This window comes from Pristiophorus japonicus, chromosome 2 (assembly GCF_044704955.1).
Source record: "Pristiophorus japonicus isolate sPriJap1 chromosome 2, sPriJap1.hap1, whole genome shotgun sequence".
NCBI classification, from domain to species: domain Eukaryota; kingdom Metazoa; phylum Chordata; class Chondrichthyes; family Pristiophoridae; genus Pristiophorus; species Pristiophorus japonicus.
The window spans coordinates 357,718,279-357,740,704 of record NC_091978.1 but is presented as its reverse complement, the minus strand read 5'-3'; the positions used below and the strand labels follow the sequence as shown (position 1 = coordinate 357,740,704).

The following is a 22,426-nucleotide window of genomic DNA, read 5'->3' as shown; positions in this document are numbered from 1 at the left end:
AAAATGCATGGCAGATGAAGTATAATGTGGATAAATGTGAGGTTATCCACTTTGGTGGTAAAAACAGAGAGACAGACTATTATCTGAATGGTGACAGATTAGGAAAAGGGGAGGTGCAACGAGACCTGGGTGTCATGGTACATCAGTCATTGAAGGTTGGCATGCAGGTACAGCAGGTGGTTAAGAAAGCAAATGGCATGTTGGCCTTCATAGCGGGGGGATTTGAGTACAGGGGCAGGGAGGTGTTACTACAGTTGTACAGGGCCTTGGTGAGGCCACACCTAGAGTATTGTGTACAGTTTTAGTCTCCTAACTTAAGGAAGGACATTCTTGCTATTGAGGGAGTGCAGTGAAGGTTCACCAGACTGATTCCTGGGACTGACATATCAAGAAAGACTGGATCAACTGGGCTTGTATTCACTGGAGTTCAGAAGAATGAGAGGGAATCTCATAGAAACGTTTAAAATTCTGCCGGATTTAGACAGGTTAGATGCAGGAAGAATGTTTCTGATATTGGGGAAGTCCAGAACCAGGGGTCACAGTCTAAGGATAAGGGGTCAGCCATTTAGGACCGAGATGAGGAGAAACTTCTTCACCCAGAGAGTGGTGAACCTGTGGAATTCTCTACCACAGAAAGTTGTTGAGGCCAATTCACTAAATATATTCAAAAAGGAGTTAGATGTAGTCCTTACTACTAGGGGGGTCAAGGGGTATGGCGAGAAAGCAGGAATGGGTTCAGCCATTAACTCATTGAATGGCGGTGCAGGCGCGAAGGGCTGAATGGCCTACTCATGCACCTATTATCTATGTTTCTATGTTTCTAAGAACATAGGAAATAGGAGCAGGAGTCGGCCATTCGGCCTCTCGAGCCTGCACCGCTATTCAGTAAGATCGTGGCTGATCTTCTACTTCAACTCCACCTTCCTGCACTTTCCCCATATCCCATAATTCTTAGTATCCTAAAATCTATCGATCTCTGCTTTGAATATAATCAATGACTGAGCATCCACAGCCCTCTGGGGTAAAGAATTCACAACCCTTTGAGTGAAGAAACTTCTCTTCCTCTCGGTCCCAAATGGCTGACCCCTTATTCTGAGACTGTGAACCCTGGGTCTAAATTCCACAGCCAGGGGAAACATCCTCCCAGCATCTACCCTGTCAATCCACCTCAGAATCTTAGATATTTCAATGAGACCGCCTCTCATTCTTCTAAACTCAAAAGAGTATAGGCCCAATCTACTCAATCTCTCCTCATTAGTGAAGACAAACGTAGGTCCCTTGCAGCGGATTCGGGTGAATTTATAATGGGGAACAAAGAAATGGCAGACCAATTGAACAAGTACTTTGGTTCTGTCTTCACAAAGGAAGACACAAATAACCTTCCGGATGTACTAGGGGTCCGAAGGTCTAGTGAGAAGGAGGATCTGAAGGATATCCTTATTAGGCGGGAAATTGTGTTCGGGAAATTGACAGGATTGAAGGCCCATAAATCCCCAGGGCCTGATAGTCTACATCCCAGAGTACTTAAGGAAGTGGCCTAGAAATAGTGGATGCATTGGTGATAATTTTTCAACAGTCTATTGACTCTGGATCAGTTCCTATGGACTGGAGGGTAGCTAATGTCACACCACTTTTTAAAAAAGGAGGGAGAGAGAAAACGGCTAATTATAGACCAGTTAGCCTGACATCAATAGTGGGGAAAATGTTGGAATCAATCATTAAGGATGAAATAGCCGCACATTTGGAAAGCAGTGATAGGATTGGTCCAAGTCAGCATGAATTTATGAAGGGGAAATCATGCTTGACAAATCTTCTGGAATTTTTTGAGGATGTGACTAGTAGAGTGGACAGGGGAGAACCAGTGGATGTGATGTATTTGGACTTTCAAAAGGCTTTTGACAAGGTCCCACACAAGAGATTGGTGTGCAAAATCAAAGCACATGGTATTGGGGGTAATGTACTGACGTGGATAGAGAACTGGTTGGCAGACAGGAAGCAGAGAGTCGGGATAAACGGGTCCTTTTCAGAATGGCAGGCAGTGACTAGTGGAGTGCCGCAGGGCTCAGTGCTGGGACCCCAGCTCTTTACAATATATATTAATGATTTGGATGATGAAATTGAGTGTAATATCTCCAAGTTTGCAGATGACACTAAACTGGGTGGTGGTATGAGCTGTGAGGAGGAGACTAAGATGTTGCAGGGTGACTTGGACAGGTTAGGCGAGTGGGCAAATATATGGCAGATGCAGTATAATGTGGATAAATGTGAGGTTATCTACTTTGGGGGCAAAAACACAAAGGCAGAATATTGTCTGAATGGCGGCAGATTAGGAAAAGGGGAGGTGCAGCGAGACCTGGGTGTCATGATTCATCAGTCATTGAAGGTTGGCATACAGGTACAACAGGCGGTGAAGAAGGCAAATGGTATGCTGGCCTTCATAGCAAGGGGATTTGAGTATAGGAGCAGGGAAGTGTTACTGCAGTTGTACAGGGCCTTGGTGAGGCCCCACCTGGAATATTGTGTTCCGTTTTGGTCTCCTAATTTGAGGAAGGTTGTTCTTGCTATTGAGGTCGTGAAGCGAAGGTTCACCAGACTGATTCCTGGGATGGCAGGACTGACATATGAGGAGAGACTGGATCGAATGGGTCTGTATTCACTCAAGTTTAGAAGGATGAGAGGGGATCTCATAGAAACATATAAAATTCTGATGGGACTGGACAGGTTCGATGCAGGAAGAATATTCCTGATATTGGGGAAGTCCAGAACCAGGGGACATAGTCTTAGGATAAGGGGTAAGCCATTTAGGACTGAGATGAGGAGAAACTTCTTCGCTCAGAGAGTTGTTAACCTATGGAATTCCCACCGCAGAGAGTTGTTGATGCCAGTTCGTTGGATATATTCAAGAGGGAGTTAGATGTGGCCCTTATGGCTAAAGGGATCAAGGGGTATGGAGAGAAAGCAGGAACGGGGTACTGAGGTGAATGATCAGCCATGATCTTATTGAATGGTGGTGCAGGCTTGAAGGGCCGGACGGCCTACTCCTGCACCTATTTTCTATGTTTCTATGTTCATAGGGCACCCCTCTCACCCCAGGAATCAATCTCGTGAACACAAGGCAAATATATCCTTCCTCAAATAAGGAGACCAAAACTTTGTACAGTACAATGTCAGCTGTGGCTCAGTGGGTAGCACACTTGCTTCTGAGTTAGAAGGTTGTGGGTTCAAGTCCCACTTCAGCATATAAATCTCGGCTGACACTCCAGTGCAGTGCTGAGGGAGTGCGGTGCTTTCTTTCAGATGAGATGTTAAACCGAGACTCTGTCTGCTCTCTTAAGTGGATGTAAAAGATCCCATGTCACTCTTTTGAAGAAGAGCAGGAGAGTTATCCCAGGCGTCCTGGCCAGTATTTATCCCTCAATCAACATCACTAAAACAGATTATCTGGTCATTATCACATGCTGTTATTGTGGGAGCTTGCTCGTGTGCAAATTGGCTGCTGCGGTTCCTACGTTCTAACAGTGACTGTACTTCATTGGCTGTAAAGCGCTTTGAGATGTCCGGTGGTCATGAAAGGCGCTATATAAATGCAAGTCTTTCTTTCTTCTTACTCCAGGTGTGGTCTCACCAGAGCCCTGTACTAATTGCAGCAAGATTTCCTTACTCTTGTACTCCAAGCCCCTTGCAATAAAGTCCAAAATGCCATTTGCCTTGCTAATTGCTTGCTGTAGCTGCCCGCTAACTCTCTGCGTTTGCTGGACGAACAACCCATATGTCAAAAGACAAGTGACATCTAAATTGTTTTTGACTTGGAGCCCTGGATCCTACACAGGTATGTTTCCTGGTGGAGATGATCGTTGCTGAGAGAAAAAAAAAATCAATTATGGGGAACAGCAGCTTTGAACACATTTCGGGAAACGATGAAAAAAAAACTTGAGCGTAAGCCTTTAAGCTTTTCTGACAAGACGTCTTTAAATGGCTGATACAACGGGGCTATGCTCATCAGTGGAATAATAGCAGCAGAGAAATCGCAGAGGTCACGAAGGAAACCGAAACAGATCGCCACTGTCGTAAAACAATTCTAACTGGATTTCCATCGGCTGCAGTGTGCTTCAATTACTCGTCTTCGTGCTAAGATGTGATTTCTTAATCTTCGCTAATGAGTGTGGCAGCTAGTTTAAAAAGAGTGCATCATTCGGGGTTTAAAGTTTTGGCACAGTGAAGTGTGCGCAATGGAAAATAAATTTAAATTCTCATTTCCTGGCAATCGTGCCAGCTCCCATACTTACTATTCCCTAAAGGAACTGGAATTAAAAAAGGTTGCACAGTTTATTTCACTGGTTTACAAAACGCACACACACACGCATACACAGGTTCCAATGAAAACAACGATTGTGGCATTTTGAACGTTTAATTTAATCTTTTGCTGGCTATTAATGTGCACCCTCACCCTCTCCCCCTCCTCCAGGTCATGAACCTAAAGGGACAATGTCAATTTCCCAGGTTCCCAGGCCAAGCGTTTTCCAGCTCTCTGTTTGTGCCCAGGGTTCCCAGATGCACCGAAAGGAATCCACTGTGGCGACAAAAATATTACAAGGCCAGTTGTCAGCTATCTCTCTCAAGACACAGGGTTTTCCAGCATCTGCAACTTTGCAGGATCAGCAGTTAATTAAGAATCATTTTCAGCCCCTTAATGCTAACACTTGATATGATTCATTTGCCTCACGTTTGTCACTCCAGCTCATACTAAGCTCTTCATCAAGCTGATTCCTTAGGGCTTCAAGGTCAAATAGTTTTGCATGTGTAGTATTTAACATCCAAAGCTGTGCCGAGAGAACTCTCTCAACTGACAACCTGCAAACATGAAGCCCTGCAGCTTTTGCAAGTGCCTAGCAGGATTAAAACAGGGTCTTAATCCCAAATAGACCTTTGCATTTTATGGTGTACCTGAAAACGTCCCCTCAGGACATCTCGGGAGAACTCTGTGAAATACAATGGTTTTTTTTTTCACATTAAGCTCCCCCCGCCCGTAACGCAAGCACACACTTCCTGTCAGGCAATTGCTGACACGGCATCATCTCAAGAGCTGTAATCAAAATCAACCTCTCGGTAAACGGGACGTTGCACCGCATGGATACAGACCGACCTGTGCGCGATTCTCACCGCGCGCTGAATCAAACGGCATGGGCAGGTTTTTAACCTCGATATCAGTAACCCGCTGTGGGACAACCCGCAGATACCAGGGACAAATGGTTCATCTGGAAAGGGCAATCTGGTCAGTGGCCAGAGAAAGCAAACATCTGTGACTAACTCCGATTAAGGGAGACGGGGCCTGATGTCAGCCGGTGTAATCGGCCGTTGTCAGCCATTATGTGACTCAAAGGCTGTTTTTGTTGGCATGCTGTCATGAGTGAGCAAGGAAACGATACCTTAATTTCACTGGCACGGCTCCACACTCATTAATATCCAATAGGCTTTCCCCATGATTCACTGGGCGTACGCAGGGGTTGGGGAAGGGGAAGGGGGGAAAAGGTGTGGCCATCCAACTTATTCAGTGTCAGCTGTGGCTCAGTGGGTAGCACACTCGCTTCTGAGTCAGAAGCTTGAGGGTTCAAGTCCCACTTGAGACCATAATCTAGGCTGATGCCCCGAGGGAGTGCTGCACTGTTGGAGGTGTTGTCTTTCAGATGGTTCAACTGAGGCCCAGCCTGCTCTCTCAGGTGGCTGTAAAAGATCCCATGGCACTGTTTTGAAGAAGAGCAGGGGGAGTTATCCCCAGTGTGCTGGGGCCAATATTTATCCCTCAATCAACATAACAAAAAAACAGATTATCTGGTCATTATCACATTGCTGTTTGTGGGAGCTTGCTGTGTGCAAATTGGCTGCTGTGTTTCCCACATTACAACAGTGACTACACTTCAAAACTACTTCATTGGCTGTAAAGCGCTTTGAGACGTCTGGTGCTCATGAAAGGCGCTATATAAATGCAAGTCTGCCTTTCTTTTTTTAGGAACTGAGCACTATACAGGTACAGGTACACCTCCCATTGGGCCAGCCCCAAAAAGCACTGACTTCTTACCCATCAATAGCCCTAATCTGACAAAAATGCATCTGTCAACCTCTTTAATATTGATACCATTCTCAACTTCTACTGCCTCCTCAGGCAACCTAGTCTGCAAGCTTGGCATCATCTTTTCTTCCCCCCTGGTCATCTTGCTGCTTAAGGCACTGATTCATACCATCCCACAGAATGCCATTAGCCCTCCAACAGCTCACCCAAATGGCCAATCTCCCTGTGTGTGCCCAGATTAATTGCTAGAGCTGTTCGACCGTGGGAAGTAGCACGTGCCAGCCCGGATCTGTCGGCCCGTGGTTCCCAGCAGAGCATTCCGCGGCCGACGAAGGCGGAGAATCACGGCCGCATTCCTTCCGAAGCTTCCTCTGGCCAGTGATAGCATCGAACCGCCTGGGGCTCCCATGGCCTACCTGAGTCTGTACCACATCAGGTGGCACAGTATCCCACTGAGCCATGAGGGATTAGCCACAGTGCCTGCATCACCAGAACGATGCCCCCTCTATGTCTCCACACGCACGCACGCACAATCTCTCAAATAAACAAAAAGAAGGCAATCCTGCTCATTATTTAGTCTCTGCGTGCAATGTGTAAACACCCCTTCCTTTCCGCCGCCTTGCTGTGATGGTAGCACTGTCTCACTGTTTGTTCAGCTGCACGACGCACAATAGGCACGAACGCTGCACTGTTCACCTTGTACTACTGCAGTGTAAACAAGGTATTGCCATTGAGGATATCATTGTTTTAAAGATACACTGGTGTCAGCCAATCTGCCTCTAGACTTAAGAGTTCCGTCTTACAATGGATTGCAATGACTCTTTCTGTTACAGTCTCTCAGTCAGTGACCAGAACGAATCCCCGCGTTCCTTTGTGCGAGAGCGAGTCGACAGCCCTCCACCGTTTTGATTGTCGTCGACTTTTAACAGCCGACTCGCTACCACGTGTTTTACACGATCGCAGAGTCAAGGTCAACCCCACCTTTTAAACAGAGAACAAAACCGCTTCAGCCCTACAAACCCCCGAGATATCTGTGATCCTCTAATTCTGCCCTCTTCAGCATCCCTGATTATAATCGGTCAACCATTGATGGCCGTGACTTCTGTTGCCTAGGCTCCAAGCTCTGGAACTCCCTGCCTAAACCTCTCTTTCCTCCTTCAAGACATTCTTTGACCAAGCTTTTGGTCACCTGCCCTAATTTCTCCTTATGCGGCTCGGTGTCAAAATTCTTTGTCTCGTAATACTCCTGTGAAGCGCCTTGGGAGCTCTCACTGCGTTAAAGGCACTATATAAAGACAAATTATTGTTGTGGGACCCGGGTTGAGTAGCACTCACGTGTAAGAGATTCCTCACCTCGCTTGGAGTTGATGTCTGTGGGGATTTGCGTTGGGTGGGCTCCTGGAGCAAAGTGCTCATCGCTGTAGGTGATGAGAGGTGTGAGGGGGTGCACTGCATGGCATGGCTGTACCACGGGCACCTTGTTTGACTGCAAGAGAAAACAAAAGAGGCATTTTTTTTTCTGTCAGAGCCTTCCATGTCGAGTGACTGAGAACGATACAGGTTAACGTGTACAGGCAGTAAATTGTGAGACGTCACGAGGAATTGGGAGCAACAAGAACAGAAGATGGCGTGTTTTCCTCAGGTGAGGGGTGCCAGCCAGTTCCCAAAAGGAAAAGCAATTAAAAAAAAAATATATATATATATGCCAAGAGCCCCTTTTATACCCCATTGAAGTCGACCGTCGGACAAACTCTCTCGCCCGTTCTGCACTGCGGCACACAACCAATTTCACACCCCTGGTATTCCAGCTGAAGGTATAACCAGCACCAATCTCGCCGGCCGCCAGTCAGATGCTCTGTGCTGTTTCAGGAGGTACACGAGAGTCGCCTGGGATGATTGTACCCTCGCTGTTCCCTAGCTGTCAGCTGTGGCTCAGTGGGTAGCACACTTGCCTCTGAGTCAGAAAATTGTGGGTTCAAGTCCCACTCCAGGAATCTAAGCACACAAATCTAAGCTGACACTCTCGGTGCAGTGCTGAGGGAGTGCTGCACTGTCGGAGGGTGCTGTCTTTCAGATGAGACGATAAACCAAGGCCCTGTCTGCTCTCAGGTGGACATAAAAGATCCTCTGTCACTATTTTGAAGAAGAGCAGGGGAGTTATCCCCAGTCTCCAGCCCAATATTTATTATTCAATCAACATCACTAAAACAGATTATCTGGTCATTATCACGTTGTTGTTTGTAGCTGTGCGCAAATTGGCTACATTGCAACAGTGACTACATTCTAAAAGTACTTCATTGGCTGTAAAGCGCTTTGCGACGTCCGGTGGTCGTGAAAGGTGCTATATAAATGCAAGTCTTTCTTTACCTGATGGTGGGGAAGCTGCCGAGTTCTGCAGCCTGCAATGACACTGCAGGACCACTAGGCGTGCAAACCCACTCTCGCCATGTCATGGCAGCCTCCTCATTACTGGGCTTTACACTTTCTTTACAACCTGCCTAATTCTGGGGGCGAGCATAGCAGTAAGCAAAGTGTTCTTTCACTGGACGGGTGGGGATGTGGATGAACATTCTCGTGGTAGAGAGCTTGGTGGTCATTTTGACTCTGGCCAATGATGATAAATGGGCAGTAGTGATTGAGCTGCCTGAAAGAAAGACTTGGATTTATATGGGGGACTAACTATTTGTACTGCACTTTTTTGACCGACAGGCGCCAAGCCCCGCCCCCAGTCAAGCTCTGCCCCACTCCCAGCCGAATCATTCCATGCGCATGATGCCCAGAAGCAAGACCTGAGACGCCTACTCTCTACCCCTGGCAGGCTTCAGGGTGTGGCTTATCCTCCAAGGGGACCAATCAGAAACAAAGGGCGAAGCATGCTGGCCACTTTGGCAGTACAAATAAACGTGTCCTTTATATAGCGCCTTTCACGACCACCGGACGTCTCAAAGCGCTTTACAGCCAATGAAGTACATTTTGGAGTGTAGTCACTGTTGTAATGTGGGAACGCGGCAGCTAATTTGCGCACAGCAAGCTCCCACAAACAGCAATGTGATAATGACCAGATAATCTGTTTTTGTTATGTTGATTGAAGGATAGATATTGGCTCCAGGACACCCGGGGATAACTCCCCTGCTCTTCTTCGAAATAATGCCGTGGGATCTTTTGCGTCCACCTGAGAGGGCAGACGGGGCCTCAGTTTAACGTCTCCTCCAAAAGGCGACACCTCCTCTCAAAGTAAAACAAACAGAGGCAGAAAACTGAAGCAATAACCTGGGGAACATTAGCAGCTGTGAGCGAGTCTGGTCTAATCTTGCCTGGATCACACTCCGTGACACTGAACAGAATCCTCATACTGCAGTAATCAAATGTCACGAGTATCTTTATTACTGTATTACAAAATGAAATGACCCAAAAATACACTTTCGAGTTACCTTGATTGCAATTAACCTCTTCGATACATGTTTTCTTAAATGGAACGCTTAAACACCTTTATCCCTCTATTTTCCCGGCCTAACCACACATACGAGCAAAGGCCATCTTTTTCCCATCTGAGCAAGTGCAAGTCATCTCCAGGCTGGCCCAGTTGTACCACTGATGCAGCGAGTTCAATTTTTGATCTGCTATAAAAAGGTCAAAGTAATATGTGCTACAAGACTCTGCCTGGGCTGGCCTTTGACCTGTGACACTCTCAGGAACCTCACCCACGTCATACACCTGCCTGAGAGTTGTCATTACTTATTTTCAGAATGCTGCACATTACTAAATCGATCAGAAAAATCCAACCTTACTACACCAGCAATCCAGAGACCTGGACTCATGATCCAGAGACATGAGTACAAATCCCATCATCGGGAGTATAATGGAACACTCTCCACTTGCCTGGATGAGTGCAGCTCCAACAACACTTGAAGCTCGACACCATCCAGGACAAAGCAGCCCGCTTGATTGGCACCCCATCCACCACCTTCAACATTCACTCCCTCCACCACCGGCACACCGTGGCTGCAGTGTGCACCATCTACAAGGTGCACTGCAGCAACTCGCCAAGGCTTCTTCGGCAACACCTCCCAAACCCGCAGCCTCTACCATCTAGGAAGACAAGGGCAGCAGGCGCATGGGAATACCATCACCTCCAAGTCCCCCTTAAGGGCACATACCACCCTGACTTGGAAATATATCGGCCATTCCTTCATCGTCGCTGGGTTAAAATCCTGGAACTCCCTCCCTAACAGCACTGTGGGAGCACCTTCACCACACGGACTGCAGCGGTTCAAGAAGGCGGCTCACCACCACCTTCTCAAGGGGCAATTAGTGATGGGCAATAAATGCTGACCTTGCCAGCGACACCCACAAAGTAAATAATAAGAAAATAATATCAACAGTCCAGGTTCTTAACGAACCTCTACAATGGTGGACACAGAAACACTTAATTGGAGCCAATTATGGGAAAGCTTCTTTTGCAAATTTACATATCCACTAGACAACACTACACATTTCCAGTTTCAATTAGAAACATTTATTTGAACTCGGGACGTGGGTGATGCTGACAAGGCCACCCATTGATTGCCCACTCCTAGAGGCTCAGAGACGATGCTGGGCCTTGTCCTTAGAACTTAAGGGGTTTTGGGGAGCGGGCGGGGAAGTGGAACTGAATCCATGATCGGATCAGCCATGATCGTATTAAATGGCGGAGCAGGCTCGAGGGGCCGTATTTCTTATGTCCTTATGTCCTTGAACCACTGAAGGCCTTGTGGTGATGGTGATCCCACAGCGGCGTTCGGTAAAGAAATAACTTGCATTTATATAGCGCCGTTCATGACCATAGGAGGTCAATGAAGTTCTTTTGAAGTGCAGTCACAGTAATGTAAGAATCGCAGCAGCCAATTTGCACACAGCAAGCTCCCACAAACAGCAACGTGATGATGACCAGATTTTTTTTTTTAAGAGATGTTGGTTGAGAGATAAATATTGGCCAGGACACGGAGGAGTCCAACTTCTCCCAAACTTTGGAGGTTCAGGCCCCCACCCCCGGTTGAGCCCACCACTTGCACCCTCCTGGAAGTCCGTAGGCTGAGTCATATGACACTACTGACCCCCCCAGCGTGACTCCAGGACTGGTGAAGCAAGAGTTTCCAGCTTAGGCCTCACCGATCCAAGCCCTACCCTTTCTCACATGGCAAGGTCGACTGGGATTGCTCAACTAAGGTTGGGATCTGGCAAATCTGGGATCCTGGTCTTTCTTCCGGTGGAACTGGCAGGGAGACTCAACTCAAATTGTTTTAATCTGCCTTGCACTACGTGCCAAAAAAAACCCCAGTTCATTCTAAGCACAGTCAATCACCACTAAGTCCGCGCATGTAAACAATCTCAATCTGTGCCAATTGATCATAGAAGAGAAGTGATGGGGGCAGCGAAGGGAAAAACATCAGAGTCAAACACGAGGCAGTTAGCGGATATGATGGGGATATTAAGCGGCCGAAATTGCCCGCTTTTTTAAAGAGTCGCTACTGGTAACGGGCCAGAAAGGAGCTACTGCTCAGTCGGGGCAGAGTGGCCGACATTCGGCACATTGCCCTCGTCCCTTTTTGTGGCAAAGTTCCCGCCCTGTCGGCGCCATGACGACCCCTTACCCATTGGCATCACGAGGGAAACTGCCCCGCCGGTCGGTGCCCCCGCTGGAAAGCTGCCCGTGGCTGGACGGCGTGTCGCCCTTAAAGGGGAGGGCGCACTGCTGCGGCCAGCATTTTATTTTAATTGTCAGCCAACTCTGAAATGGGCCCGACAATGGCGGGCACTGAGCGCAGCGCTCGTGACACCACCCGCCTTCTGCCCTGCTCCCGACACCAGCTTCCACCCGAAACACCGCCTTGACACTTACAGAAGGAAAAAGAGTCATCCCACCCCCCTCCCCCCTCATCGATTGGGGCAGTAAATCAACACCAAAAATGGTAAGTGCACCCCGTTTGGGGTGGGGCGGCAATTTCGGCCGCTAAAGGTTTCTATAGAAAGATGAGCTGGATGGGCCAAAGTGGCTCCCTCATTCTTGTCGGTTCAGGCCTCTCTTACCTTACCCGGGGCGAGAAAGTGGCCTGGTTTGCGCCTCCCGTTAGCGCCTGCAGGGGGGCGTTAACGAGGCGCTAAGAGGTTACCGACTGGACGTGGCAAAATCACCGGCACCCGAGAATTTCCCCGACGGTCTTGTGCTGGCGCTAAGCCTTGCTCTCTTGCACCCTGGAGATGGTGATGTCATCCGGTGCGCTGTGCCCCGTTACCGCCCCGGATGTAATATTCGCTTCCGCTCCCCCTGCAGCATCGCCAGGCATTAACAACGGCAGCTGCAGAAGGCGATGTCACCTCAACTGGCTGCTTGAGGGGGGGCACTAATTAAAGGCAGTGGGGGTCAGCTAGGGCAACATTTGTTTATGTCCCCATTCTGGTGCCCACTGATGTCTTTTAACCCCGCGATTACTGAGCCCTGCACTCTCAGAGTGCTTTGGGGCTGCTATGCACGTGCCACGGCCCAACAGGCAGAGCATGAAGATCCATTCAGTACAGCATTGGGCCTTCCCTTTAAGGGAGGGAAGGAGCCTGTACAGACAGCAACGCTGCCCCAACCATTGCTCAGCGCCCTGCCGATACCGCCCCTCTCGTTCCCTTTAGCGCTCTAAGGGAAGTGGTAGCGCTTGATTTGGATCGTTAAAGTGGACGTTCCCGGCAGAATCAAATCTTTACTGCCCGCCGATACTTTTGAGCTCCTTGAAAAGTTACCGCCCCAAACAGGGCGCTACGCAATTTCCAGCCCCTGGTGTCAGCTGTTGCTCAGTGGGTAGCACTCTCACCTCGGAGTCAAAATGGTTCATGGGTTCAATCCCACTCCTGAGACTTGGCAGCACAAAATTTAGGCCGTGTTGCGAGCATGCGGCACTGTTGGAGTTGCCGTCTTTTGGATGAGATGTCAAACTGAGGCCCCGTCTTCTCTCTCAGGTGGACGTAAAACTTCCTCAAGCACTATTTCGAAGAAATGCATGGGAGTTCTCCCTGGTGTCCCAGTCAATACTTAGCCCTCAACAACCAACCAGAACAGATTAAGTGGCCAATTCATCTCAATTGCTGTTTGTGGGTCCTTGCTGAGCAAGGTGGCTGCCATGGTTGCCAGCAGAACAACAGCATTCTCTGGTACTTCATTAGACGCATCCTGAGGTCATGAAAGGCGTGATAAATTCAAGTTCTCTGTTTTATGATGTCTCAGTAGCAGCTCGGTCACATAGAAACATAGAAAATAGGTGCAGGAGTAGGCCATTCAGTCCTTTGAGCCTGCACCACCATTCAATAAGATCATGGCTGATCATTCCCTCAGTACCCCTTTCCTGCTTTCTCTCCATATCCCTTAGCCGTAAGGGCCATATCTAACTCCCTCTTAAATGTATCCAATGAACTGGCAGCAACAAGTCTCTGCGGCAGGGAATTCCACAGGTTAACAACTCTCTGAGTGAAGAAGTTTCTCCTCATCTCAGTCCGAAATGGCCTAACCCTTATCCTAAGACTGTGTCCCCTGGTTCTGGACTTCCCCAACATCAGGAACATTCTACCTGCATCTAACCTGTCCCGTCCCGTCAGAATCTTGTATGTTTCAATGAGATCTCCTCTAATCCTTCTAAACTCCAATGTATAAAGGCCCAGTCGATCCAGTCTCTCCTCATATGTCAGTCCAGCCATCCCGGGAATCAGTCTGGTGAACCTTCGCTGCATTCCCTCAATAGCAAGAATGTCCTTCCTCAGATTAGGCGACCAAAACTGAACACAATATTCCAGGTGAGGCCTCACCAAGGCCCTGTACAACTGCAGTAAGACCTCCCTGCTCCTATACTCAAATCCCCTAGCTATGAAGGCCAATATACCATTTGCCTTCTTCACTGCCTGCTGTACTTGTATGCCAACTTTCAATGACTGATGAACCATGACACCCAGGTCTCGTTGCACTTCCCCTTTTCCTAATCTGCCGCCATTCAGATAATATTCTGTCTTCGCGTTTTTGCCCCCAAAGTGGATAACCTCACATTTATCCACATTATACTGCATCTGCCATGCATTTGCCCACTCACCTAACCTGTCCAGCCTCTTAGCGTCCCCCTCACAGCTCACATTGCCACCCAGTTTAGCGTCATCTGCAAACTTGGAGATATTACATTCAATTCCTTCATCTAAATCATTGATGTATATTGTAAAGAGCTGGGGTCCCAGCACTGAGCCCTGCAGCACTCCACTAGTTACTGCCTGCCATTCTGAAAAGGACCCGTTTATCCCGACTCTCTGCTTCCTGTCTGCCAACCAGTTCTCTATCCACATCACCCCCAATACCATGTGCTTTAATTTTATACACCAATCTCTTGTGTGGGACCTTGTCAAAAGCCTTTTGAAAGTCCAAATACATCACATCCACTGGTTCTCCCTTGTCCACTCTACTAGTTAAAATTTCAGAAGATTTGTCAAGCATGATTTCCCTTTCATAAATCCATGCTGACTTGGACTGATCCTGTCACACTGCTTGAATTGTATTAAGCACAGAACTTTATTTTAAAATGCAGAAAGACTGGAAACTTGAATGTACCTACACTCCTGTTGAATATATCTGGAAATATTTATAAAGGGTATTTTTAAAAGCCAATCCTTTACTTTATAGGGAAGGAAAGTGTGTCAGACAAATGGCTCTACTGAGCCTTATTAAGCCTGACCAAAGACATTGAATAGGAAAGCGTTTAATGCTTCACTCAGAGCCAATGTTGGACTAAATTTCTCAAGAGGAAAATAACTTTAAATACCATTGTAACTGCACTGTACTAATTAGAACAACAGGGCATCACCAGGAAGTGATGCCATGGTATGACACACAGTCAGCCAAGACCTCGATTTCTTGAAAGGAAGCGGGTTTGGTCCCCGTGGATTTTTATTTTATTGTACATCCTGTGGTTTAGGAAACTTCAAACAGGCCCGGCCTGCCTACATTACCAAAACTAACAATTGCTCAGTAATGGGTTCCACCAGGACGCGAGCGTCTTAAATCAGTAAGGAGCTGATCGAGAACGTTGTGAGCTGAGGCAACCAGGTGGCAGCTATTAGATATCTAACCCACTTAATCTCTCCTGCACCAGTTGCAGCTCAGTGTGTAGCACTGCTCGCCTCTGAGTCAGAAGGTTGTGGGTTCATAGACCCACTCCAGGAACTTGAGCACAAAAGAAAATCCAGGCTGACACTCCAGTGCACTGCTGAGGGGGTGCTGTCTTTCAGATGAGATGTTATACCAAGGCCCTGTCTGCTCTCTCAAGTGGACGTAAAAGATCCCATGGCACTATTTTGAAGAAGAGCAGGGGAATTATTTCTGGTGTCCTGGACCAATATTTATCCCTCAATCAACTTGACTAAAAAATGATTATCTGCTCATTATCACATTTGTGGGAGCTGTGTGCAAAATGGCTGCCGTGTTTGCTACATCACAACTGTGACTACACTCCAAAAGTACTTCATTGGCTGTAAAGCGCTTTGGGACTTCCGGTGCTCCTGAAAGGCGCTATATAAATGCAAGTCTTTTTTTTTCCGAGCTGATTATTTGTTTTTTTTTTTACACGTTTCCTGCGTCATAAATGATATGTTGCATGGCGGATTGGGTTGGAAATCCATGATGGTGGCTGGAACCAATTTGGAAAAGTAAGCTGCGCGATCAAACTGCGGATGTTGGAATTGGTTGGGCTGCGCTGGGATTTCTCCCGATCAGCGAATCAGCATGACGTTCCTCAATTTGAGCCAATCAGAGAAGCGTGACCCTTGATTCTCTCTGCTTCCAGCAGGGATAATATGCCAGCCTGCATCCCGAGTGTGCGAGGCGCTGTAAGCGAGATGTTTTAATTATATAGATATAAGCTGAAAGGAAAGTCTTGGGGCAATCGGAGGCTTGGATATTTCACATGTAAATCCTAAACTTTGAGAGTTTTCCCCGAGTCAGTGGTGGCATTATAAACATTCGCTGTCTGCCATCTCCATTTGCTGGACACAACACAATGTGTGCGTATCTTGGAGTTACAGTCGGCACTGAAGTGGAATCCTTAACACGGTGCTGAGCAGACGTGGCTTGCTGCAATGAGAATATATGCAAATAACAGATATATAGTAATCATGCATGTGATTAAACTGTATCAAGTCTAATAGAAAAACCTGCTGTAGGCACTGGGGAAAGAAATCAGAAATACTGATGCCAGGTACAGAGATTCTCATCTCTGTGTGATTGAATTGGTTGAATCATGTCTTAAGGGGAATTCAACCTGCTCCGTGCTTTAATACAGTCAGTCCTCTTCTCTTAAGCCGTGTTTGGGAACTATACAAAAAGCACGTAACACCAAGGGGTCCGTTACTTAATGTCGGCATTGTCACTGCGATAATGACCAGATATTCTGTTTCAGCGATGTTGGTTGAGGGTAAATATTGGCGATGGCACCAGGACAACTCCCCTGCTCTCCTTCTGGTGTTACAGATCGCCGGCCCGTACTAGAAGCCGCGGCAAGTTGAAATTCTGCCCAACAGTTGCTGAAGCTTGTATTGCACCTGAATGGAATTCCACACACGGTCAAAGGCAGTAATATTGGGAGAAAAGGACTTGCATTTATATTGTGCCTTTCATGACCTCAGGATGTCCCAAAGCGTTTTGCAGCCAATTTAGTCCTATTGAAGTGCAGTCGCTGTTGTAATGTAGGAAACGGAGCAGCTAATTTGCACACAGCAAGCTCCCACAAACAGCAATTCAGTAAATGGCCAAATCATCTGTTCTAGGTGGTTGGTTGAGAGATAAATGTTGACCAGAACACCGGGGAGAACGCCCCTGCTCTTCTTCAAATACTACCGTGGGATATTTTATATCCACCTGAGGGGGCAGACGGGGGGAGGGGGGAGTGCTCTCGGTGTAATGTCTCACCTGTACTTGAGAGAGAAGGAACTAAAGGAGAGGGTAGTAGAGAAATGCATTGGGATGGTTAGAGACTTTGCCCAGAAGATCCCAGCCAGCAGCAGAGTGCCAGTCAGTGGACCAATCAGGCACATTAATGGGAACTCCGTGGCAATCTGCTCCGTCCTGGTCATGTGGGTGAACTGTAAAGCACTGTGCTGGAGGATGGGTTCCTCAATCCAACATTACAACCGTGAGCACACTCCAAATGTACTTCATTGCTGTAAAGCGTCCGGTGTTCATGAAAGGCGCTATATAAATTCAAGTCTTTCTTTTTTACAATAACAAGAACTTGTATTTATATAGCGCCTTGAACGTCATGAAACATCCCAAGGCGCTTCACAGGAGTATTATGAGATAAAAATTTGACACCGAGCCGCATAAATAGAAATTAGCGCAGGTGACCAAAAGCTTGGTCAAAGAGGTAGGTTTTAAGGAGCGTCTTGAAGGAGGAAAGAGAGGCAGAGAGGTTTAGGGAGAGAGTTCCAGAGCTTGGGGCCTAGGCAACAGAAGGCACAGCCACCAATGGTTGAGCGATTATAATCAGGGATGCTCAAGAGGGCAGAATTAGAGGAGCGCAGGCATCTCGGAGAATTCACAAGAAATTCACACACAGATCTATCATCGGAGATAGTCCATCAGCATTCTAAATACCAGTGCTGGTCCACCCCTAACCCCCTCTTACTGGAAATACAAATGCTTGGATGTGAAAAGCAAATTGATGGCTTGCACCCTATTAGTGTCTATCTGACCCCCTATCCTCCCTCCAGTCACACAGACTAGCAGCCGAACTGATGGATTTGCTGAATTAAACTATCCCCGATCTTCTCTTAATTTAACGGTTTTCAACTCAGATTTGCCTTCATGTGGCAAGCAGATAAGAAACTGCAGGATTTTAATTTAAGCTCCGGCCTTTTCTTCTCTCCTGCAGGATGGAAACAGAGAGAAGCAGCAGTGTGAGAGCGAAAGCCAGCAAGCCTGCAGAATCAGGTCAATTCCGCTCCCCACAATGGAAGATTTCCTTCTGTCTCCTCCATGTTAAAAGAAGGGGCGTTTTTTTTTGTTGCAAACTCTGCTGATCTGCCCAGGGCTATTATGATCTGACAGTAAAATCAGCACGCAGCTCACCAATCCACCTCACAAAAAGGTTGGAAATTAAATAATAATCACTTTGACGGTTCTGAAAACCTCCAGTAGTTCTGGCTCTCTGGCTCGCTGTGGGGATTAGCACTGCATATTTCTGCATTTTTTTTTGTTCAGACTGTGTTCGGAGATCCTAGCTGTCACCCAGCATCATTGTCTCGGAGTTTTCAATCAGGTAGACTGTCCTGAGAGCGTGCATCCTGCGTTCTCGGGCCAGACGCCGCTCCGTCAAGGTTGACACACAGCAGATCGACTCGCCCCCTCAGATCAAGGCCCCATGCTTGACAGTGATTGCCCAGTAATTACTTGGACAAGTTCATGACTTTTCCGGGTGAAATAAAACCTCAAGGTCTTTTAAGTACACCAGATACGCTAAAGGAAGGCCTGCCTGTTAAGCAACTCCTCGATTTCAAAAATTCTCATCCTTATTTTCAAATCCCTCCCTGTCCTCACCCCTCCCTATCTCTGTAATCTCCTCCAGCCCCAGAACCCCCACCCCCCCCTCCGAGATGTCTGCGCTCCTCTAATTCTGCCCTCTTGAGCATCCCTGATTATAATCGTTCAACCATTGGTGGCCGTGCCTTCTGTTGCCTAGGCCCCAAGCTCTGGAACTCCCTCACTAAACCTCTCTGCCTCCCGTTCCTCCTTCAAGACGCTCCTTAAAACCTACCTCTTTGACCAAGCTTTTGGTCACTGTAATCTATTCGCTTCATGGGTTCTTTGCTTGAGAATTCATAGCAACACATTGCTATTGAGAACTAGTTGATTTATTAGCAAAAGGTTTAACAATCACACTACACATTACCAGTTCATCCACCAGGCTCACAACCACCTGACTCATCGTGGATCCCCCGAACCCAACTGGCTGGGGTTTTATTGAGTCTTGTAAACATCAGGTGACTGGCTAAGCCACTCCCAACTCAACAGCTCTACAACTATTTTAATTAAACGATAAAGCCGAGTGCCCACTTAATAAAGGGTCACTAGAACCAACAAATTAACAAATAAAACTTTGTGAACCTAAAACGGTCAAATTAAAATTTGATTGCCAGGGGTGATGATGCACTCCAGTCCCTCCGGCGCCCACCTCTCGCGGAAGGCCGCGAGCATACACTGCGTGCTCCATCTCTAGGGACACCCCGGTGTGAATGTAGCCATGGAAGAGAGGCAGGCAGTCGAGCTGAACGACCCCCTCGACTGCCCACTGCCTGGACATGTTAATGGCCACCTTGGCCAGGCCCAGGAGCAGTCCTACAAGGAGGCCGTCTGACCTGCCAGCTCCACGCCCCCCCCCCCCCCGCACCCCCCCTCCCCCGCCCCACCTCCTCCGCACCGGGTGCCCAAAGATCAGGAGTGCGGTACTGAAGTGCAGCCAAAAATCGAGGAGCAACCCCTTCAACAGCTCTACAAACCTGTGGGCATACTCACAGGTGCGTCATCATCATCGGTAGTCCCTTGAAATCGAGGAAGACTTGCTTCCACTCTAAAAGTGAGTTTTCAGATGACTGAACAGTCCAATACGGGAATTACAGTCTCTGTCACAAGTGCGACAGACAGTTGAGGGAAAGGGTGGGTGGGACTGGTTTGCCGACGCTCCTTCTGCTGCCTGCGCTTGTTTAATGTATGCACCTGTGCTCAGGGGAGGAAGAGCATCCGGGAGGGCGCTGAGCACCTCGAGTCTCATCGCTGAGAGCATGCAGAACAGTCACACACCCAAATTTCTCCTTATGCAGCTCGCCGTCAAATGTTTTGTCTCATAATACTCCTGTGAAGCGCCTTGGGATGTTTCACTACGTTAAAGGCGTTATATAAATACAAGTTGTTGTTGCATGTCATTACAAGCAGCAACTTTAGGAAACGGGCAAAGCCCTAAAATAATCTATATTTTTTTATGCCCTGTTTCTATAGTTTATAAGTTACTTGAGATCGGAGGGAACTGTCCATTTACCTGCCTGGACTGCAAACAGAAGCAGGACTTTCTCGACGTGTTATCATATCAATAAATAAAACGGCTTGGAGATATGTGACCCCATAATCTTAATTCGACAAACCCTCGCTGGGGGAGATTTTCACGGGCGTTCACCACCCGAAAATGGCGAGGAAAGCTCCACACCCCTCCACCTCCTCCGCAAAGCCCACCACCTCCGTTCTGGGTCCGACCGACACCATTTTGGCGAGGGCCTACAGCTGCGTGCCCGTTTGATTCAGCCGGTAGGCCCCATTTATGTGCCGGTCAGGGGGTCCGACTATGTACTTAGCCACGCATGTAAGTTTTAAATTATTCTTGTGGGGCCCAACAGGAGCAGGAGCTCCACAAAAATAACGCGGGCCACTGTGATAGTGATTATTTATGGATTGATCGAATCTTTCTTTCCTCATCACATGCAAGCGAGTGCCATTTTACAGTGAGATCGTGGCCAATGCAGCTGATTGAGAGTATCTCCTTGAATTTATTATGTGATCCAATTGAGGTCGTTCAAATGATGAAGGTATTCGATAGGGTGGATACTGTAATGTATTTGCTTCATAGGTTCTTTGCTTAAGAATTCATAGCAACACATTGCAATTAAGAACTAGTTGGTTTATTAACAAAGGTTTAACAATCACACTACATTACCAGTTCATCCACTAGGCTCACAACTGCATGCCTCATTGTGAATGACCAACTGACTGGAGTTTTATTGAGTCTTGTGAACATCATGTACTGGCTAAGCCACTCACAATGCAACGCTCTACAAACCTGTGAGCATCCTCACAAGTGCATACGTTACAGATTCAGAGAAACTATTGCCTCTGCTGGAGAATCCAGAATAACAGCATATTCTTAAAATTAGAGCTCGGTCACTTAAGAGCAAGCTTTCTCCACATAAACTGTAGTGGAAATCTGAAAGTTTACTCCTGCTCCTTGCCAAAAAAGGCTGTAGATGCTGGAGGTCAATTGGAGCTAACAAGACTGAGATAAATAGATTTTTGTTGGGTGAGGCAGGTAAATGGAGTTAAGAGACAGATCAGCCAGGGGCGTACAGAAGAGGCTCGAGGGGCTGAATGGCCTACTCCTGTTCCGAATGGTCCGACTCGTGTATTAAAGTGTCCCTTATTAATGTCTCGGAACAATCTCCTCCCAATCAGTACTAGCTTTTGTATCTAAAAGTTGTTTTTTTAAATCAACCCCGACCCACAAGAAAAACGGGAACGTTTTGAAAATGTGACATCAAATGGTGAAGGGCTGGCTTCCCTCCATCACCATTGGCTGGGAAGCTGTTGGCAGTCGGCCTGTGATTTCCCACAATGCACTCCCAGTGACTAAGGTTCCCTGCACAGTAACGAGCCTGGGTGTAACAGCTGGTGTTCGACACCATTTGGGACATTGGACTGAGGCCGTCATTTTTACATCCTCTCAGACAAACTCCTCGAGTGCAATACATGATCTGAATTTTACTGACCTATCTCGGCAGCACAGCAGCTGCTTTGAGAGATCCACTTAACAGCCAATAACGAATTTCTGTTTTGTCATCATTATCGGGTACTGTAGCATAGTCGTTAAGTCACTAAACTAGTAATCCAGAGACCTGGCCTCATGGTCTAGAGACAAAAGTTCAAATCCCATCACAACAACTAGGGAATTTAAATAAATCTGGAATTTTTAAAAACTGGTTTCATGGTGATAAAACTGCAGGAATGTCATAGAAACTGATCTGGTTCACTAATGCCCTTTAGGGAAGGAAATCTGCTGCCTTTACCTGGTCTGGCCTATATGTGATCCAGACCCACAGCAATGTAGTTGACTTTTAACTGCCCTCTGAAATGGCCCAGCGAGCCACCCAGTTGCACCAAACGGCTGCAATAAAGTCAGCACTGTGGGAGGACCTTCACCACACGGACTGCAGCGGCTCAAGAAGGCGGCAAGCTCACCACCACCATCTCATGGGCAATAAATGCCGGCCTTGCCAGCGACACCCACATCCCGTGAATGAAGAATCAGTGGCCTCTCTGTCACTTTAAGGCATTGTGTGTTGGGACTGTCCACATTCACTCTTTCACTGACTTGATCTGTACGGCGACTGGGCCACAGGTTACAGGCTGCGGACAGATGTGGTTAACTCAAGGATTAGCTCACCTGCCCTTCCATGGCATCTCCTCCATCGAGGGTTCCACTCCCCTCCCCCAGGCACTCGGGCACTAAAGCCGTTGGCCGCTTTCTTGAGGTGGCCGGGTTACTTGACCCG

The 22,426-nt window shown here is 47.5% G+C and overlaps 1 protein-coding gene across 1 annotated transcript in view; it reads right to left on the bottom strand.

Annotated features, from left to right (window-relative positions):
* Window positions 1-22,426, bottom strand: part of lef1 (lymphoid enhancer-binding factor 1) — a 172,117-nt gene that overhangs the window by 80,545 nt on the left and 69,146 nt on the right. The window contains exon 4 of the mRNA XM_070866057.1: window positions 7,421-7,553. Within this exon, the coding sequence (XP_070722158.1) occupies window positions 7,421-7,553 (133 nt within the window). The remainder of the gene's footprint in view (window positions 1-7,420; window positions 7,554-22,426) is intronic.